A 21,554-nucleotide genomic window follows, 5' to 3' on the forward strand; every position below is an offset into this window, starting at 1 on the left:
CCCAGCGGTAGTGTTGATTTGGCCCACACTACCTGCATGGTAGCCCTGCCATGGCTTAGTAAAAGGGCCGCTTAAAGTTTTCTGCAACTGATCTGAAAATTAAGATGTCCTTTTATGAATGTTGAAATGTTTACAAACTCGCCAAGGTAAATTTAATTCCTAGTTAAAGAATTTCAGTCATTGGAAAGAACTTGAAGAAACTTAGGGCCCAGTTTACTAAGGCGCGTTAGCGTTTTTAACGCACCTACAATTAGCATGCGCATTAACCATGTAGGTGCCTATAGAGATATTGTAAGCACCTATACGGTTAACGCGTGTACATGGTTAACGTGCGGTCAAAATGTTAACGTGCCTATAACGCAGCTTAGTAAACAGGGCCCTTAAAGTTTCTAATTTTTTTTTGGTCATCTTAAATAAAAAGAGGTGGCATTTAAAGTAAATCTGTCCAAGTGAGAGGTTATGACCTGCGGAAACTTTGGACTCAGAATGTGTTAGTTTCTGACTGAGTTTAAAATAGTGACTTAATGGAATAGAATACTCCTGTCTTGAGATAATATTTTATTTATTTCCTATTACTACAATTTAAGGAAAATACTATTAACCAGTTCTTAATTTTTGGAACTTACTGGTTATACATTAGTGAGAACTGAATGTGGAAAGAGTGAGAGCTGACTGTGGAGAAACATTTCTCTGAAGACATCAAACCTATCAGAAGATTAATAGAACAGAACACGGAGTTAAAGTAAAGAACAGAATAGGAAATCTAGGAAGGGATTAATACGATTATTTTATTATGAAAAAGTTGGGGGGGGGGGGGTCTTTTACTAAGGCGTGCTAACATTTTTAGCGCGCACTAAAAACAGGGACGCGCTAAACACTAGAGATGCCCATAGGAATACATTGGCATTTCTAGCGTTTAGTGCACGCCTATTTTTAGCACGCACTAAAAATGCTAGCACGCCTTGGCAGAAGACCCCCTTAGTTTTTTCAACAATGCAGGAATCCACACTTCTGTTAGGAACACAGAACTAGTCTGTACACGTACAGATAAGGCAGTTTTTTATTCCTTTATTCTTTGTAAAGTTAGACACAGATACTGAAGACCATCAGTGGTGTAGCCAGACAGCCAGTTTTGGATGGGCCTGAGCCCAAAGTAGGTGGGCACAAAATTTGTGTTTTGAGTGAACTGAAATGACGGCTACGCGGGGGTGGAAAGTGGAAACAGATTACAAATTGGCTTCCTTACCTTGCTTACAATGGACTAGATAGGTTCACTTCCACTCTGGTCTTGGGCAGCGCTTTCTCCCTTCTCCATCCCCTCCCGAGTTTTGCATTTCTCCCTGTCTTCTGCCGCTCACCCCATCCGCGTGGTCTGGTCATTTTTACTGCCCTGAAGCGCCGTTCTCCCTCCAGCACCGGCGATTCCCATAGTCAGCCTTCTGCCAGCTTGCGTCGTCGGGGCCTCTCCTCAGGTGCGCGTCCCACCTTTGCGGAAAACAGGAAGTTGCAGAGTAGGCGGGACGTGCCTGAGAAGAGGCCCCGACGACGCACGCTGGCAGAAGGCTGGCTATGGGAATCGCCGGTGCTGGAGGGAGAACGGTGCTTCAGGGCAGTAAAAGGGAGCAGACCACGCGGACGGGGAGAGCGGGCAGAAGAGGCAGGAAAAGATTGCAGCCTCGCTTGGGAGAGCTATGCCACTGGCTGGGTTGGGGCTAGTTGCCAAAGGAGTATCTGGGAATGGAGTGGATGTTGTGCCGTTCAGGGAAACAAGCGTTTATAAACAGCTTGAGAATCTGAAAGTGGACAAAGCTATGGGGCCGGATAGGATACATCCCAGGATACCGAGAAGCCCTGGCAGGAACTCTTAAAGGATTTATTTAATAGATCTTTAGAGACGGGAGACTGGAAATGAGCTGATGCGGTCCCTCTTCACAAAAGGGAAGAAGTGAGAAACTACAGGCCGGTAAGCCTCATGTCAGCGATTGGGAAAATAATGGAGTTGCTGCTGAAGGAAAGGATAGTTAACTTTCTAGAAGCCTAGGAGGCATATTTTCAAAGCACTTTGGGAGGCTAAGTTCCATAGGTTTCTATGGAACTTTGGGAGGCTAAGTGCTTTGAAAATAAGCCTCAATGTGTTACAGGATCCAAGGCAACATGGCTTTACCAAAGGAAAATCCTGCCAAATGAATCTTATTGACTTCTTTGACTGGGTGACAAAAGAACTGGGTGAACGACATGTACTAGATGTAATCTACTTGCAGGGCCGGTCTTAGGCAGAGGCGACCAAGGCGACCGCATAGGGCCCCGCACCTAAGGGGGCCCCGCATGGCGTGCCTAAGGGGGTCCCACGCAGCGCCTCAACTCTCTCGTGCCTCCGCTCCAACCTCCGCCGCTGCTCACCTTAGTCGCCTGAGATAATCCCCATTCCCGTGGCTCGGCCACTCTGCTCCCGCCACCACCGGCGCGGCATCCACCCCCGGCTTGGGCCCGCCACTAATTGTAGTGGACTTGAACTGAATAATTTCTGGGGAGGGGAGGTTTCATGATAGCATTGTGCTTATTATTTCAATCAGTTTTTTTTTTTATTACAAGTTTAGCTTCATTTGTCTTTATTTGAAATTTCGTAAATAAAAAAATGTTCTAAAAATGAAATAATCGTATCAATGGGGTGGAGCTAGGGTGAGGGCGGAGCTAGGGTAGGGGCGGGGCTGGGTAGGCGGGGCTAGGATGGGGCCCCACCAAATTGGTCTGCATAGGGCCCCGCACTTGCTAAGACCGGCCCTGTCTACTTGGATTTCAGGAAGGAAGAATTGTAATAATGGAGTCATTTTATTGATTTGCACATGTATTGAAGCATGTATCCACTGGAAGGAAGTTTAATTAAGGACATGTGGTATCAAACCCACACCAGCGCTCCAGAAGAGCAAAAAAAAAAAAAAAAGAAATCCTGCAAATAAGTACTGCTTTAATTATTTTTGTTACATTTGTACCCCGCACTTTCCCACTCATGGCAGGCTCAATGCGGCTTACATGGGGCAATGGAGGGTTAAGTGACTTGCCCAGAGTCACAAGGAGCTGCCTGTGCCTGAAGTGGGAATCAAACTCAGTTCTGCAGTTCCCCAGGACCAAAGTCCACCACCCTAACCACTAGGCCACTCCTCCACTCCAATTTGAAGCATTGCTATAGAGATTTGACAGACAGAGCTGTTATGCTATTGGAGAGTTTGGAATATTAGAATCAACAGGCAGGGAGGGTCTGGAATGCGATGATGGATGGTCAAGTGTGAACTGCCAGTGTGGCACATTAAAATTCTGAGCACTATCACTAAATTAACATAAGTAATAATATTTTTTAAAAGATTAAAATATAAGGAATAATTTTGATATCTATCATTGGTTTCAATAGTGATGCACTTGGGGTGCAGAAATCCAAAAGAGATGTACCAGATAGGAGGAGAGAGATTGGTAAGCTTGGCTCAGAAGAGGGACCTTGGGGTGATGGTGTCCGAGGATCTGAAGTTGACAAGTGGAGGACTGGCCTAGTGGTTAGAGCACCGGGCTTGCAATCCAGAGATGGCCGGTTCAAATCCCGCTGCTGTTCCTTGTGATCTTGGGCAAGTCACTTAACCCTCCATTGCCTCAGGTACAAACTTAGATTGTGAGCCCTCCTGGGACAGAGAAATATCCAGAGTGCCTGGATGTAACTCACCTTGAGCTACTACTGAAAAGAGTGTGAGCAAAATCTAAATAAATAAATACGACAAGGCAGTGGCCATGGCCAGAAGGATGCTAGGCTGCATAGAGAGGGGTATAACCAGTAGAAGAAAAGAGGTGTTGATGCCCCTCTACATGTCATTGGAGAGGCACCACTCGAGTATTGTGTTCAATTTTGGAGGCCGCATCTTACTAAGGAGCACTTGTGTTGTTCTTTATGATATGTCTTGTTGAAGAGATGGGTCTTCAGTAGTTTGCGGAAGTTGGTTAATTCATAGATCGTCTTTAGGTTGCGAGGCAGCACGTTCCAGAATTGTGTGCTCATATAGGAAAAGGTTGATGCATGCGTTAGTTTATATTTTAGACCTTTGCAATTGGGGAAATGAAGATTAAGGAATGTACGAGATGATTTTTGGGCATTCCTGGGTGGTAGGTCTATCAGGTCTGACATGTAGGCTGGGGCATCGCCATGAATGATTTTGTGAACTAGGGTACACACCTTGAATGTGATGCGTTCTTTGAGTGGGAGCCAGTGTAGTTTCTCTCGTAGGGGTTTAGCACTTTCATACTTTGGTTTTCCGAATATAAGTCTAGCTGCAGTGTTCTGGGCTGTCTGGAGTTTTTTGAGTATTTGCTCTTTGCAGCCAGTTTAGATGATTGAGTACCAGTGATTGTACCAGATTGCGGAAGACAGTTCTTGGGAAGAATTGTCTTACTCTTTTTAATTTCCACATTGAGTGGATCACCTTTTTGGTTGTGTTTTTCGGGCAATTTTCAAGTGTTAGGTGCCGATCAATGGTAACTCCAAGAATTTTTAGGGTGTCCAAAATTGGTAGGTTCAGTTTTGGTGTGTTGATGGTGGTAAATTTGTTCGTGTTGTATTGAGAGGTGAGTATTAGGCATTGGGTTTTATCTGCATTAAGTTTCAGCTGAAATGCATCTGCCCATGAATGCATGATATGTAGACTTTGGTTGATGTCGCTGGAAATTTCCTTTAAGTCTTGTTTAAATGGGATGTAGATTGTTACATCATCAGCATATATGTATGGGTTGAGGTTTTGGTTTGATAGTAGTTTGGCCAATGGTATCATCATTAGGTTGAATAAGGTTGGTGAAAGGGGGGATCCCTGTGGAACTCCGCATTCAGGTGTCCATGTGTCTGATGTAATCGAATTTGATGTTACTTGATATGAGCGTGTGGTTAGGAACCCTTTGAACCAATTGAGAACGTTGCTTCCGATACCGAAGTATTCGAGGATGTGTAGTAGAATTCCATGATCAACCATGTCAAAGGCGCTGGACATGTCGAATTGTAGAAGTAGTATGTTCTTGCCGGTTGCTATCATTTGTTTGAATTTGGTCATGAGCGTAACTAGTACTGTTTCAGTACTGTGGTTAGAACGAAATCCTGACTAGGAGTTATGTAGCATTGAGAACTTACTTAAATAGTTTGTGAGTTGTTTGGTCTGTTATTTTGGTTATTAAGGGAATGGATGCTACTGGTCTATAGTTGGTAAGTTCACTAGCATTTTTCTTTGCATCTTTGGGTATAGGGGTGAGTAGAATGTTTCCTTTCTCCTAAGCCGTGTATTTTTATTTTATTTTATTTATTGCATTTATACCCCGCTCTTTCCCGCTCGGTAGCAGGCTCACTGCGGCTTACATAGTATCACAGAAAGAACAACTGTAGCAACAGTAGAGGTATGATGTGGTTGTTAGGAAATAGGTTGAGATAGGTGAAATGGGCAGGGGATGTAGGGGTAGGAGAGGTAGGAGTGGTGTAGAGTGGGTTCATAGGTTAAAGTCTGGTCATTTGGGTAGGCTTGTTTGAAGAGGTAAGTTTTTAGCAACTTCCGGAAGGGTAGATGGTCGCTAACTGTTCATATGGGTCTTGGAAAGGCATTCCACAGTGTAGGTGCCTACGCAAGCCCAACATGTCAGTTTGAAGTTTCCACCCAGCTACCGCGTGGCCCATGCAGTAATTTCCTTTTTACGTACATCCGCTATGCGTGCCAGAAAATATATTTTATTTTCTGGCGTGCGGCGAAAATCGGGCGGTAACTCCAACTCAACGAGTGTAAGTGATTACCGCACGGTTAACGTGAGAGATCTTACCGCTAAGTCAATGGCTGGCGGTAAGGTCTCAGACCCAAAATGGACGTGCGACAATTGTTATTTTGCCGCACGTCCATTTTCGGCAAATATTTTGAAAAGGCATTTTTTACAGGCACACTGAAAAATGGATCTGCGCTCACCCAAAACCCACGCCTACACTACCACAGGCCATTTTTGAGCGCATCTCAGTAAAAGGACCCCTAAGGATGTAAAAAGACTTGAAGCAGTTCAAAGAAAAGCGACGAAAATGGTATGGGATTTGCGTTGCAAGATGTATAAGGAGAGACTTACTGACCTGAATGTATACCCTGGAGGAAAGGGGTGATATGATACAGACATTCAAATATTTGAAAGGTATTAATCTGGAAATAAACCTTTTCCAGAGACGGGAAGGCACCAGAACTAGAGGACATGAATTGAGGTTGAAAGGGGGCAGACTCAGGAATAATGTCAGGAAGTATCTTTTCATGGAGAGAGTGGTAGATACCTGGAATGCCCTTCCGCAGGAGGTGATGGAGATGAAAATGGTAACAGAATTCAAAAATGCATGGGATAAACACAAAGGAATCTTTTTTAGAAGGCATGGATCTAAAGAACCTTAGCAGAGATTAGGAACTGGTAATTGGGGAAACAAAGCAAGTACTGGGTAAACTTTTACGGTCTGTGCTCTGATCGTGACTGGACAGATTCAGCTTCAGTTTCAGAAATTGGAGAACAAGGCCAGTGCTGGGCAGAGTTCTGCGGTCTGTGCCCTGATCATGGCTGAATAGATTTGGATGGGCTGGAGTGGAGCTCTTCAGGGGCTTTGATGTTAACTTCAGAAATTTTAGAACAAGGACTGTGCTGGGCAGACGTCTACGGTCTATTCCCTTAAAATGGCAAGGACAAATCAAGACCAGGTATACATATGAAGTATGACATAGCATACGTAATGAGTTTACCGTATTTTTCGGACTATAAGACGCACCGGACCATAAGACGCACCTAGGTTTTAGAGGAGGGAAATAGGGAAAATTTTTTTTTCCTTTTTCCCTCCTCTAAAACCTAGGTGCTCCGGTGCGTCTTGTCCGAGTTCGGGATCGCCCTCCCCTACTTACGTCACGCGATGTTCCCTGGTGGTCTAGTGACGTCGGGGCAGGAAAGAGCCCCCTCTTTCCTGCCCAGCGCGCTGCTCTCCGTCCTCCTGAATGCTGCCTGACGGTCTCGGCGAGATTCAAAATGGCCGCCAAGAATTGAAGTCTTGGCGGCCATTTTGAATCTCGCCGAGACCGTCAGGCAGCATTCAGGAGGACGGAGAGCAGTGCGCTGGGCAGGAAAGAGGGGGCTCTTTCCTGCCCCGACATCACTAGACCACCAGGGAACATCGCGTGACGTAAGTAGGGGAGGGCGATCCCGAACTCGCTACCTTCGGACTATAAGACGCACCCCCCATTTTCCTCCCAAATTTGGTGGGAAAAAAGTGCGTCTTATAGTCCGAAAAATACGGTATATTGTTGGGCAGACTGGATGGACCGTCATCTACTATGTTACTATGGTCTAAGTTACAGGATATACAACAAGCTAGTCCAGCTATGGAGCTCATTGTGCAGCGGCAGCTAAGAAAGCAAATAGAATATTAGGAATTACTAGAAAGGAATGGAAAACAAAAATGAGAATGGTATAATGCCTTTGTATTGTTCCATGGTACGACTGCATACCTGTGATACCATGAAGAAGGGCCAAAAAAATCTGACCCCTCACTATATTGTTCAATTCCATACTCTGTCAGGGATGGGTGGGCAAAAACATTGATCCAATTCTGGTCACTGCATCTGAAAAAAAGATATAACGGAATTAGAAAAGGTACAGAGAAGGTGACGAAAATGATAAAGGGAATGAGACAACTTCCCTATGAGGAAGGCCTAGAGAGGCTTTTCAGCTTGGAAAAGAGAAGGCTGAGGGGAAATATGATAGAGGTCTATAAAATACTGAGTGTAGTGCAACGGGTAGACGTGAATCACTTGTTTACTCTTTCCAAAAATACTAGGACTAGGGGGCATGCGATGACGCTACATAGCAGTAAATTTAAAATGAATCAGAGACAATATGTCTTCACTCAATGAGTAATGAAACTATGGAATTTGTTGCCAGAGAATGTGGTAAAAGCAGTTAGCTTAGCAGGGTTTTAAAAGTTTTGGATAATTTCCTAAAAGAAAAGTCCATAGATCATTATTAAAATGGACTTGGGGAAAATCCACTGCTTATTTCTAGAATAAGCAGCATAAAATGTATTATGCTGTTTTGGGATCTTGCCAGGTACTTGTGACCTGGTTTGGCCACTGTTGGAAACAGGATACTGGGCTTGATGGATCTTCAGTCTGTCCCAGTATGGCAACGCTTATATCTGATGTTCTTATGAGTGTGAAGCCAATCACCATCTCCCCTAATTCTATAACAAATTGACGCCTAACGGCAATTTCGGCACCAAAATGAGAAGCACGCGAAGCTCAGTTTTATAAAGACCCAAGTCAGGCGCACAACTTGCCTACCGTCCCTCTTTTTTCCACGTGGAAAAAAGAGGAGGGGATTGGGCAGAGAGTGGACGGAGCAGTGGGTGTCCTGAAAATCGACACAGAAAGCATAAACTGTAAAAGGCGTGATGCTGCCAAAGATCCATGCGGATTTTTGCTCCTGCTATAAAAACAGCTCCCAAGTCCAGTTGCATGAGCCTTTTTTTTTTTTTTTGAGTCTCAGAAACTTTGTTGGCGTGCTCTAATGTGTTTCTGGTGATGTTCTGAGATTTTGGCGAGTGGTTAGATCTTACTTTGTAGTCAGTTCACCTGCATTCTGTTCTTGCCAATTTCTAATGCACCTCTATCCCTTCCTTCTCTCCCTTACCCCTACCCTTTGCCCTTATGTTCCTTTCCCCCAGTCCTGACCCCGTAAGCCTAACATTTCTACGCGGAATATTTTATAAAATGGTTCTTAATTGTAGGGTGGAAATATCGCTCATTCACGCACCAAACCTTTTGGCCCCGAGATCATTAGAATAGGATACAGATTAGCACATTCAACCATGTTCTACACCCCAAGGGTTACCATATAGCTTCAGATAAAGGACAGATTGAGCCAGCCCAGGTTTGATTTCCATTGCTTTCAATGGAAGTAAAACCTGGACTGGCTCATTCAGTCCTCCTTTTTCTTGAACCTTATGGTAGCCCTACAAATCAGGCGTGGAATATGATTCGTGGTGGTTTTTCTTACTTTCTATATGCATCTCTCTTTTTTTTAATTCATTGTAGACACAAGTGTTTCTTACCCTGATTTCTGCCTCTGTGGGATAGTTCGCCCTTTCTTAGGGATCTTTAACTGCAACTGTTGCCTGATCTATAAAATAATGAGAGGAGTGGAACGGGGTAGATGTGAATCGCTTGTTTACTCTTTCCAAAAATACTAGGAATAGGGGGCACGCAGTGAAGCTACAAAGTAGTAAATTTAAAACGAATCACACAAAATATTTCTTCACTCAACGTGTAATTAAACTCTGGAATTTCATTCAACATGTAATTCAACTCTGGAATTCATTGCCAGAGAATGTGGTAAAGGCAGTTAGCTTAGCGGGATTTTAAAAAGGTTTGGATGGCTTCCTAAAGGAAAAGGCTATAGACCATTATTAAAATGGACTTGGGGAAAAATCCACTGCTTATTTCTAGGATAAGCAGCATACAATGTATTGTACTTTTTGGGGCTCTTGCCAGGTACTTGTGACCTGGATTGGCCACTGTTGGAAACAGGATGCTGAGCTTGATGGACCTTCGGTCTGTCCCAGTATGGCAATACTTATGTACGTAATGAGGGTAAATTCCTGTCTCATCTGTGCTGGCAACCAGCCTTCATTTTCCTATATGCAGCCTCACTGGCTGAAGTTGGTCTTAGGACAATGTGGATTCTGATGCATTATGGGACTGGAAGTGCTGATCTCAATCATGGTGATGGGGGTGTGGTATAAAAATATGCTGGAGCCTGTATAGCACTTCACATCCCATACCAGGGTGGTTTGTGGGTGGCCAGAGATGTTGGATATCTAACCTATGCAGTGCTATGGGTGCCTCATAGCATAGGCGCCCCGTATAAGAGGCTTGGGGAGGCTAAGCCTCCCCAGCCCAATCTTGATCTTCCCCTGGCTGCTGCCATCACAAACGCAGGGCTTGCGCAGCAGCCAGGGAGCTCGCCCACCTTCCTTCCTGCTCTCCCCGACCGGCAGCCTTCCTTGCCCCCCCCCCCCCCGCATGTAAACCCCTCCTCCCCCCCCCCCCCGCGTACAACCGTTTTACTCTCCCTGGCAATAACGTCTGTGAAGAAAAAGGCACTGCAGGCTTGCCTCCGTCTTCAGCTTTTCCCTTCGCTTTGCTCTTCACACACTGTCCCGCCTTCGCGGAAACAGGAAATGCATCATCGCGAAGGCGGAACACTGTGTGAAGAGCGAAGGGAAAAGCTGAAGCTGGAGGCGAGCCTGCAGTGCCTTTTTCTTCACAGACCTTGCTGCCAGGGAGAGCGAAACGGTTAAGGCGAGGGCAGGGAGAATCGCTGGACATGGAGGGGAACAGATCGCTGGACAAGACATGGAGAGAAGGGGAGGGCAGGGGGAGAGAACAGATCGCTGGAGGGGAGGGCAGGGGAGAGGCGAATTTCTGGCCGTGGGTGGATGGATGGAGGGGAGGGCAGAGATCGCTGGAGAGAGGGGGAAGGCAGGGGGAGAGAACAGATCACTGGAGTGGAGGTGAGGGCAGGGGAGAAGAGAATTGCTGCATACAACAGAAGAAACTGGGACCAAAGCTAACAGAAAAACTAAATACTCAGACAGCAAAGGTAGAAAACGTTTTTTTAATTCAGAATTTATTAATTGGAATATGTCAGCTTTTGGAAATGTGCATCTGTGATATTTTGCATGTAAGTTTCAATTTTTCTAGTATTGCTGCATGCTGAGTCTGACTTCTTGAGGTAACTTTCCAGTTCAGTATTTTGCCTTCATATCTGTTGTGTCATGTGTTTTTCATGTGTGATCAAGGTGCAGTATTCAGCTAGCGTGTAGTATTTGTAGTATTTGCAGCCCTTTTTATTTTTTTCACTAGCTTGTGTACTGGTGTTTTAGAGCCCGGTGTAATTATAGTGCTGCCTTTCCACGCATAAGGTTGTAGCCCGTCCTGTCCTTGGAATTAGTGCTGTTATGGTTTGGTAAGGTTGTGAGTGTGTTTTTGTACACGTTTGTGTATAGTGTTTTGCAGTGGAGAGATTGTGTGTTGGCCTTACTGAGGTGGCACCAAAACATCAGAAAGGGTTTTAGAGCCTAAATCATGACACACTACCTCTTGAAGGATCTACATATGGTCGCTAATAAAAGGAGCTCATTGTGAACACTATCCACCCTAAAAGGGTGTTTTGTGGCTCTACATGAGAATTGTGATATTATGATCCCTTGTTTCATATTGTTGACGGTCTGCATTTTCCGTATGGGTGGTATGTTGGTGTATTAGTTTTTGTGCAGTGTAATATTTATGGTACAGTAAGGTTCTGAGTGTGTGTTTGCACAAAGTTGTGCATAGTGTTTTGCAGTTGAGCGATTGTGGTTAGCTTATGCTTTGAGCAACCACTTTATTCTTTGACATATGATACATATCTAATATTATTATTATTAACATTTGTATAGCGCTACCAGACGCACGCAGCGCTGAACACCTGACACAAAGAGACAGTCCCTGCTCAATAGAGCTTACAATCTAATATCTAAATTTAATAAAAGGTATTAATTGTGACTATTTTATTTTTACTTATTTTTTTTTTCTTTGTGTTGTCAGACAATTATGGAGGTAAGCACCGCCCCTGGCCCCGCCCCAACCCGCCCCTAACCCCACCCCCTTTAGCCTCCCCAAACAGTTGGGCCACCGACCGCCTATGCCTCATAGTCAGACTGTTCAAATTGTAGCTCTGCCTGTACCAGTAGCCTATTGGTTAAGGCCTGGGAGCCGGAAGGAACTGGTTTCAAGTCCCACCTTGCCAACCCACTCAATTAACCTCATACTGCTTTGGCAAAGCTAAGATTCAGTCCATGAGGGACAGAAAAGGTGCTTTTGTAAAAGTATGTCTGGAAACTTTCTACCTTGTACAACAGAACACTCCCACTGAACGTGTGTGTGTCACGACTGTGGTCGTGACTCCACTTTTCAGTCTCACCTTATATTCCGGTGGTCAGCTTCAGAGCGTCGGGTCCTCGAGGCAGAACCAGAATTCGTGAGCCCTTGGGCCACTGCCGAGGAGCAGCAGCGGCAGGCAAGACCACCCTGGAACTGGATACACAGAAGAGCAGGACTGGAACTCTGGACTGGAGTAGTACTGAGGCAGGCAACTAGAACAGGCAGAACATATATAGTATGCCCTATCAGACGGACTCTACACTTGTCTTTAGATTGTTTAGATTGTCTTTAGATTGTACACCTGTCTTTTAGATTGTAAGCTCCTTGAGCAGGGACTGTCCTTCCATGTTAAATTGTACAGCGCTGCGTAACCCTAGTAGCGCTTTAGAAATATTAAGTAGTAGTATTAGTAACAGGAACAGCTTCACCTGCGCTTGGCCACCGTTCCTCCGGAGTTGAGCTCCGGAGTGCGGGTGGCCGGCAGGACTTGCAGGATAAGGCAGGAAATGAAGATCCAGAGGACCCACCCTGGGTCTGGGATACACGAGAGAGGCTGGGCACGGAACTAGACTAGGACTGAAAGCTGCACGCAGCCACTAAGCCAGAAACACAAGACAGACTAAGGAGACACGATGTACAAAAAGGCTAGGCAGAACGGGGTTCAGGATATACACTCAGGATATACACCCTAGCTAGGCAGAGACAGGATTCAGGATATACACTCAGGATATACCCCTAGCTAGGCAGAAGCAGGGCTCAGGACATACAAGCAGGCTTGGCAGAAACAGGCCTCAAGATATACCAGAAAGCTGGGCATAAACAGGACTCGGGCTAAACACTCAGGAAATACACTAGCCAAGCAGAGGCAGGAAACAGGGTATACACATAAGCTGGGCAGAGGCACACAGAGAGTATCAGGATTCAGACTATAATCAGGGGCCGGCAGCAGGCAGAGTATATCTGGATTCAGGCTGTAGTTAGGGACGGGCAGCAAGCAGCGAATATCAGGGTTCAGGCAATAGTCAGGGGCAGGCAGAGAATATCTGGGTTCAGGCTGTAGTCAGGGACAGGCAGCAAGCAGAGAATATCCGGGTACAGGCTGTGGTCAGGCACGGGCAGCAGGCAGAGAATATCCGGGTACAGGCAATAGTCAAAGACTGGCAGCAAACAGAGAATAAACCAGGCACGGGCAGAGGTCAGGGCGGTGGCTGAAGCTCAGGAGCAAACCACCGCCGACAGGAAACAAACAAAGGCTGGAAGAAACAGTGGCTGCAAAGAGTGGAGCACCAGAAGGACTAGCAGTCTACAGACACACAAGCAGAAGGGCAAGAGCCCACACAGAAGGGCTAGCAGTCCACAGACACACAAGCAGAAGAGCAAGAGCCACACAGAAGGACTAGCAGTCCACAGACACAATAAGCAGATGGGCAAGGCCCCAGAGACAGGCTATGTGGCAGTGCAACAGTACACTCACTAACCTGACGACCTTTAGGCATAACACGACACTATGCAAAGGCCCTGACTGCAAGCCCAGCACTTCCTTATGAAGGCCCTCCCTGATGAGGTCACAGGCACAGGACTCAGGCAGAAATCACACTGAAGCACAGGGAGGCTCCACACACACAGGTACAGTATAGTGAAGCAATTAGAGTCACGCTGGAGGCAGCCAGCACACAGAGAGAGAGAGAGCTAACTCAGGCAACACCCCCCCCCCCCCCCCCGGTGTAGTATAGTGAAGCAATTAGAGTCATGCTGGAAGCAGCCAGCACACAGAGACAAGACTAACACAGAAACAGACAGGAGCCAGCACAGATGCTGACCCCAGAAATAAGATGTCTGAGGGTGGTCACGACCACAGACGTGACACAGAGGTGGCTTCAGCTTGTTCTATTCTTTGCATTGTTGCCTCTGCTGCCATTTCCTGTGTGTTCCAAGCCTCACTCTGGTGTTCAGTGTGTTTCCTGTAGTCATGACATCATCAGTGAAAGCCTTCATAATGAAGGTGAGGACTTTCATTTGGGGCCTTTGCAATGCCAAAGGTCTCCAGGTTTGTCGGTGTGCTTGTGTAGCTCTTCTGCCCTGTTTCCTAGTCAGTATGCTTGTTTAGCACTTCTGTCCTGTTTCTTAGTTACTGTGCTGCCTTGGTTCTTTCTGTCTGTCTGTCTGTGTGCTAGGGTTAGCACGTCTGCCTGAGTTCTTCTGTTTGTTTGCTAGGGTTAGCACATCTGCCTGAGTTCTTCTATTTGTCTGTGTGCTAGGGTTAGCACGTCTGCCTGAGTTCTTCAGTTTGTCTGTGTACTAGTGTTGGCACTTCTGTCTTGGTTATTGCCTGTTTGATTTGTTGCTTGTGTGGCCATGTGGCCCAGCCTTGAGCTCTGCCTAGTCTGCCTCGCCTAGACCTCTGCCTAGTTTCTTCTTCCTTCTGTTGTGTTTGAGTTCCTGTTAAGTTTTGCAGCCCGCATGAGAGAGCTCTGTGTGCATCGGTTCCAGGTCGGCCTTGCGGCCTGTTTGAGTGGTTTATCCTCTGGCTTTACTTAGTTCTGGCCCTGTATTCCCTGCCTAATCCAGTCCTGGTTTGTGTCTTAGTGCAGCCTGTATGCTCTGTGCACTTCTGGTCTGTTTCTGCCTGAGTTCTCATTGCACTTCTAGTCTGCTCCAGTCCTGCTTGTTCAGTCCAGTCCTGGTTTGTGTCTTAGTACAGCCTGTGTGCTCTGTGCACTTCTATTCTGTTTCTGCCTATGTGTTTATTGCACTTCTAGTCTGCCCCATTCCTGCTTGTTTAGTCCAGTCCTGGTTGGAGGGTTTTGCCTGCTGCTGCTGTTCATCGACAGCAGCGCAAGAGCTCACGTTGTTCCTGAGTCTGTGACAGTTTGCTTAGAGCCTGGGATGGTGACAGTGTGTTTAGGTAAAACCAGACAGTTGGATCTGTTTTTTGGCTGTGGCTGGTGGGGGACAATTGAGTACTGAGCACCATTGTTCTATTCTCGAGCTGCATTCTGTCTTAGTGGCCCAGTTGGGCTGCATTATTATGTGCCTCATAACATTTGCTGAGCTTCACAGAGTTTGTTCTCCTGTTTCAGTGTATGTTCGGTTCAGTGTGATTGTGGAAGGCCAATAAAAGGCTCCCTATCTCTTACTCAGTGTCTGCTCTTATCACATTCTGGGAATATGCTATAGGAGGGCGAGGGCCTACTGCGATCAGGTATCGTGGCTCAGATGACATGGGTTCACAGCAGCCCTCGGAATAGCAGTATTGCAAATAACTCCCCAAGTGATACCCTTGCAGGTGACACATGCATCACAGGGCATTGTAACATCACTCCTTAGCTCTCCCTCTCCCTTCTACTCTTCATTGTGAGCAGAAAACCTGTGTAGTAACCTCAGAACCTATTAGGGCAACCAAGGGCATTGAAAGGAGAACACAGGACACCCATATTAACAAAGAACTCTTTTATATAAAATATATATAATAAAATTGTAACTATATATAATAAAAATGTAACAACTATAATAAACAGTAGAGTATCATAAAAAATAAACGATGGTTAAATCAATAAAAAGAAAAATACAAAAATGTGTAAAAAAATAAGATTTGTAAAAAATAATAAATAAAACTATATACAGTGAACAAAAAGGTTAGGGAAGAAGGACGGAGGGAGGCCACCCCAAGAGCTGGAGGAGCTGCATCAGGAGGCATGGCAGACTAAGGGTCCTGGGAGGGGTCAGGTCACAGAATCCCAGCATGCTCTAGGGCAGATAATATGCGCCCTAGGCCATGCTAAGTCCTGGCCTGATCAGCTTCCAGGGCCCTCAGTCACTGGTCAGTGTCCTGGAGTGGTGACCCCCATTCCCTCCTCCGGCACAGATTCAGTTCCAGTGCCCCTGGATCTGCAGAAGCCTCAGCTCTCTGTGAGGGGGAGATGGAGAAAACTGCATTTTCTGCTCCCATTTGCATGGAGGCAGGCTATTGGTTGTTTATGAATATATGTTAAGCATTATCTGCAACAGATTTATTGCCTGTTCCTTTCATTTAAGGTTGTGCCGTTGAAGTACAAGTCCCTGTAATCTTGTAATTCACTGCAATAGATTCTTCCACAACACATGTTCCAGATCCCTGTGACTTATGAGACTCTTCCTACTGACTTGCTTTTTTCTGTGCATGCTGGGTTAGTCCCCCCCCCCCTTCTCTATTGAGTCTGTAGAGTTAGTCTGCAGCATTCCCCCATGTGACTTGAATCTGCCTATGCTGTACTTTGCTGTATGACCCCTTCAAGCTACTGTGATGCTATTAAGATTCACCAGTATAAAAGTATATATATTTATTTATTTTATTACACTTGACATACTGTCAATCACCCTGCTCTCAGGGTGTTGCTGAATTCCTCCCAGCTTCTCTCTTGCAGGGGTTTTGCCGGGTTCTTGAAGCCTGGATTGGCCACTGTCAGAGACGGGATGCTGGGCTTGATGGACCCTTGGTCTTTTCCCAGTACGGCGGTGCTTATGTGGTTGAGAACAGTTTGCAAGGCAAAAACTCTTGTCCAGCACATCTGAACTAAGTTATTTTTCCTTGTTTGATTACTACATTAAAGAAGATTTCGGTTCAAGAGTTCTGAGTCTTCTCATAGTGAAGTTCTATACTCTGGTTTAAGCTGCTTGCCATTCATGCCAGGCCACTGAGAGGGCAGAACACTGCAGGAGGCCGTTGTCCTCTCTCTCAGAGATACTCCCCTCCTGAGGCTGGTCCTGCTGCTCCTGGGGTGGCTCAGGGAGGCTGGTGTGGTATGTTGGACTGGAGGTGCTGCTGCTTCCAGCTCCTTCTCCTTCCTCTTCTCCCCCTTCCTCCTCCTCCTCCTCTTCTCCCTCTTCTTCTTCTCATGCTTCCTCCTCCTCCTCCCCCTCCTCCCTATATATTAAAGGCTTGGGAGAAGAGCCAGGCTTTCACCTGCTTCCTGCAGTAAAGGTAGTCTTGAGTTCAGTGTAAATTGTCTATAGCAAGCTAAAGCTATTGTACACCATCTTGTGTAAATTTCTTCATAAAGGTGATTAATGAAATTTAATAAAATGAGACACTGAATATGATAATACATTGGACTATTAAGAGCAGAGACTGCTCCAAAAATCCATTTAAATGAAGTGTACACCGTTTTTCAGAGGTATTCAGAGCCTTTGAGGTTTGTGTTTTTCTCATGAAATTTCTGCTAATGGCCCTTCGGTGATTTGAAATGTCTTATGTGGTCCTTCATGTGAAAAGTTTAAGGGTTCCCATGCTAACCCATACAATTTTCTAAACATCACAGATCACATGTAGTCATTGTGTGAACCCAGAAAATTCTGTGGCCCTTTTACTAAGCTGCATAAGCGTGTACGTGTGCCTAACGCACGCCAAAATGGAGTTACTGCACGGCTACCACGTGGCTCTTGCGGTAATTTCATCTTTGGTGCGCGGCTGAAAAATCATTTTTATTTTCTGCCGTGCATATCAGGCGTGCGCCAAGTGGCATTTGGCATGCGTAGGTCATTACCACCCAGTTACCACGTGAGACTTTACCACTAGGTCAATGGCTGATGGTAAGGTCTCAGATCCAAAATGGACGCGCGGCAATTTTCATTTTGCCGCACATCCATTTTCGGCAAAAATGTTAAAAAGGCCTTTTTTTTACAGGTGCGCTAAAAACTGATTCTGCACCCACCTAAAACACACTACCGCAGGGCATTTTTCAACGCACCTTAGTAAAATGACCCCTCTATTCCTTGATTCATTAGGTATCTTTCTATAGTCGGTAATACATTGTTAATGTCTTCTATTCCTATCTAGCAGATAATAATGGCACACAGGAAGCGAAGAGAGAGCAGAATTATGAAGACCCTCCTGTAGAAATGGAACAAATACCAAGACAATCAGAAAATTTCTGGGAGAATATTTCCCAGGGGACCGAGTGGAGAGACACAAGGATTTATCAGCAGGAATCAGAGAAGGAGCAGAGATATCCAGTAAGAGACTCATCGGATGGAGTAACTGATTGGGAGAAATGTGACAGGAAGCTCACAAACACCCCTGAGCACCACCTGAGAGCAGAGAGGCTTTTCCAAAATGATAACAGTAATCATATCACATATTTTCTCCACCAGAGAGAGGAGAACGGGATGAAATCTTTTCTGTGTGACACCTGTGGGAAAAGCTTCAGTCAGATGTCACATGTGAAAAGGCATGAAATGATTCATATTGGAATCAGGAAGAAACCATTTAAGTGCAATGAGTGTAATAAATGCTTTGCTTATTTATCAGTACTAAAAATTCACCAAAGGGTTCACACTGGAGAGAAACCATTTAAATGTTCTGATTGTGATAAGAGCTTTTATCAGCAAGCAGGTTTAAAAATTCATCAGAGAATCCATACAGGTGAGAGACCATTTATGTGTCTAGTTTGTGGTAAAAGGTTTTATTACCAATCAAGTTTAAAAAGCACAAGGGAGCCATACAGGAGAGAAACCATATTCATGTCCAGAATGTGACAAAAGCTTTAATAGCCAGTCAGATTTAACAAGGCACAAGAGAATTCATACAGGTGAGAAGCCATATCCGTGTCCTGAATGTGGCAAAAACTTTGCTAATCTTTCTGGTTTAAAAAGACACAAGAGGATTCATACAGGAGAAAACCTTATACGTGTGCAGACTGCGGCAAAAAATTTAATCACGAAACCCATTTAAAAATTCACAAAAGAATTCATACAGGAGAGAAACCATATACATGTCTAGAATGTGGCAAAAGCTTTAATCGCCGTTCAAATTTAAAAATCCACACAAGGATCCATACGGGAGAGAAACCGTACACATGTCTAGAATGTGGTAAAAGATTTACTCAGCGATCGGGTATCAAAAAACACAAGAAAAGTCATATGGCAGTCAAAGGGGAGCGCAGCAAAAAAGTCAGCAGGAAACCTGATGAATTGCGTTGTATCTCTGAGGGAAATACTCTTTCTCCCCAAGGCTTGCTCAGTACGTTCATGTGGTAACCCTGTGGTATAAAATGTATACCAAATTTCAGTAAGACAGCATTAATGTAAAAGTATGCATGCTGACCTGGATAAAAAGGTGCTGACCTGTAAGTTTTGCACTAAGGCTAATGATAGTTGTAGCGATAGTGCAAAACCTTCAGGAGAAGCTAACATCTCTGATGCAGCCATAGCCCATAGTGACCTTGTTAGACACTGATGAAAAATTTGAGAGGACTGAAAATCATTAGGTGGACACCTGATGATAAAAAAAGAGATAATGTACTGTTCACGTCATCTCTCAACAGTTTTTTGTGCTGCTTCCAAAATTGGAGAATCGTTGACAAAGCCCTCTATCAAACCTCCCACTGTGTCACGGGACCTCAGCGTCATGCTCACCCAGCTGATGAAAGTTCCTTTTGAGCCACTTGATTCCTGTCATCTGAAGTACCTGACCTGGAAGGTCTTATTTTTGGTTGCGGTCACTTCAGCTCGCAGGGTCAGTGAGCTTCAGGCCCTAGTAGCGGATCCACCTTACACGAAACTTCATAACACAGTAGTTCTCCGTTCACACCCTTAAGTTCCTTTCTAAGGTGGTGTCAGAGTTCCATCTTAACCAGTCAATTATCCTGCCAACATTCTTCCCAAAACTGCACGTCCACCCTGGTGAAACTGCATTGCACACCTTGGACTGTAAGCGAGCCTTAGCCTTCTATCTGGAGCGGACTAAGGCCCACAGCCAGTCAACCCAGCTTTTTTTGTGCTCTACAGGGCCATTGTATAATTTTTTTCAAAATCTTTCTGTTTCAGTTTTAGTTAGTGGTAACATAGTAAATGACGGCAGATAAAGACCTGAACGGTCCATCCAGTCTGCCCGACTAGATAAACTCATTTTACATGGTATGCGATACTTTATATGTATACCTGAGTTTGATTTGTCCTTGCCATTCTCAGGGCACAGACCGTCTGCCTAGCACTGTTCTTGAACTTTCCATATCTATTCAGTTACGATCAGGGCACAGACCATGGAAGTCTGCCCAGCACTGTTCTTGTACTAAAAGTTCTGAAGCTAACGTTGAAGCCCCTTAAAATTTACACTCCAGCCCATCCATATCTATTCAGTCACAATCAGGGCGTAGACCGTAGAAGTCTGCCCAGTACTGGTTTTGCTTCCCAAGTACCGGTGTTGCCACCCAATCTCCGCTAAGATTCTGTAGATCCATTCCATCTAAACAGGATTCCTTTGTGTTTATCCCATTACTGTTTTCATCTCCACCACCTCCCGGTGGTCTTCAAAGCACTCGTCAAGCTATTGCTCATCATTGGCCAAAAACCTCCTCAAAAACATTTTTTTTTACTTTTTCCTGCTTTTTTTTTGCTTTTACTATCTCAAAACCTTTATTCAAGAATCAGTGTATACATAGGCGCCCGGTATAAGAGGCTTGGGGAGGCTAAGCCTCCCCAGCCGCAGGATCGGATCCTGATGAAGTCACGTCACCTGTACTTTCGGTCGGACCGACCACGACGCGACGACGACGACGACATGACCCAGTTCCGCCCGTCCGGGGCTTGGCCCAGCCGCAGGATCTGTTTCGGACCGATGACACGCACGCCCAGTTGAGTTCCGCCCGCCCGGGGCTCGCCGCTCAGACTCTCACACCGGCGCGCCGCGGTCCTGGCTGTGCCTCTGCACTACTTCTTTGCCTCGCCCTCAGACAGCCAGTCAGCTTTCCCTATGAGCGCGCGCTCCCATCCCGTCATGTACTTTCTGTTCCGCATAGGCGGGAACGCGCGGGAGGGGCCTCACGTAGGGAAGGCTCAGGCTGGCTGGTTAAGAACAAGAAGAAGAGAGTCAGAGACAGAGTTTCTGAGAGATGTTCCTTCCCACTTCCTGTCTTCCTTCCAGACCCAGAAATTGGCACATAGGCGCAGCGCATTGGATTTCAGGAGACAAACAGAGGTAGGTGCTGACTGACTCTGGGTTTTAAAACAACTCAAAATAAAAATACATATTTTGTTTCATGCACATGTCTTTTGTTTAAATATAACTAAATGGGCTATAAGCCCCTAATGCTTTTGGTTTACTTTTTCCTATATTGTTTGATTACTTTAGACTGTGATCTCAACTTTTTGGATACAGGAATTTGTCCATCAGTGCCGTAGCGAGGGCGGCTGACACCTGGGGCGGGTTGCCGCTGCGCACCCCCCCTCAGCAAGCACCCTCCGGAGCGCGTACTTACATAGGGAAGTGGCGGAGCGGCAAGGGACGGGCCGATCCGCCCTGAGTGCATGTTGCTGGGAGCTGCATCGGCTCCGCTGGTTCCCTGCTCTCTCTGCCCCGGAACAGGAAGTAACCTGTTTCGGGGCAGAGGGAGCAGGAAACCAGCGGAGCCGACACCCCCCCCCCCCCAGTGGTGTGCACTTGGGGCGGACCACCCCACCGCCCCCCCCCTTCCTACGCCACTGTTGTCCATTATTAACCCTCAGGACATTTCAAGTCCATTTTTTATATTAATTTTGGCCTTTTAATAGTGTGGCGTTTGGGGGGGAGGCTAGATGATG

At 45.7% G+C, this 21,554-nt stretch overlaps 1 protein-coding gene across 1 annotated transcript in view; it reads left to right on the forward strand.

The window, feature by feature from the left end:
* LOC115461455 overlaps nucleotides 1–21,554 on the forward strand; it is a 104,810-nt gene that overhangs the window by 22,738 nt on the left and 60,518 nt on the right. Inside the window, exon 4 of the mRNA XM_030191301.1 lies at nucleotides 17,815–18,508. Within this exon, the coding sequence (XP_030047161.1) occupies nucleotides 17,815–18,508 (694 nt within the window). The remainder of the gene's footprint in view (nucleotides 1–17,814; nucleotides 18,509–21,554) is intronic.

Source organism: Microcaecilia unicolor, chromosome 1 (assembly GCF_901765095.1).
Source record: "Microcaecilia unicolor chromosome 1, aMicUni1.1, whole genome shotgun sequence".
NCBI classification, from domain to species: Eukaryota; Metazoa; Chordata; class Amphibia; order Gymnophiona; family Siphonopidae; genus Microcaecilia; species Microcaecilia unicolor.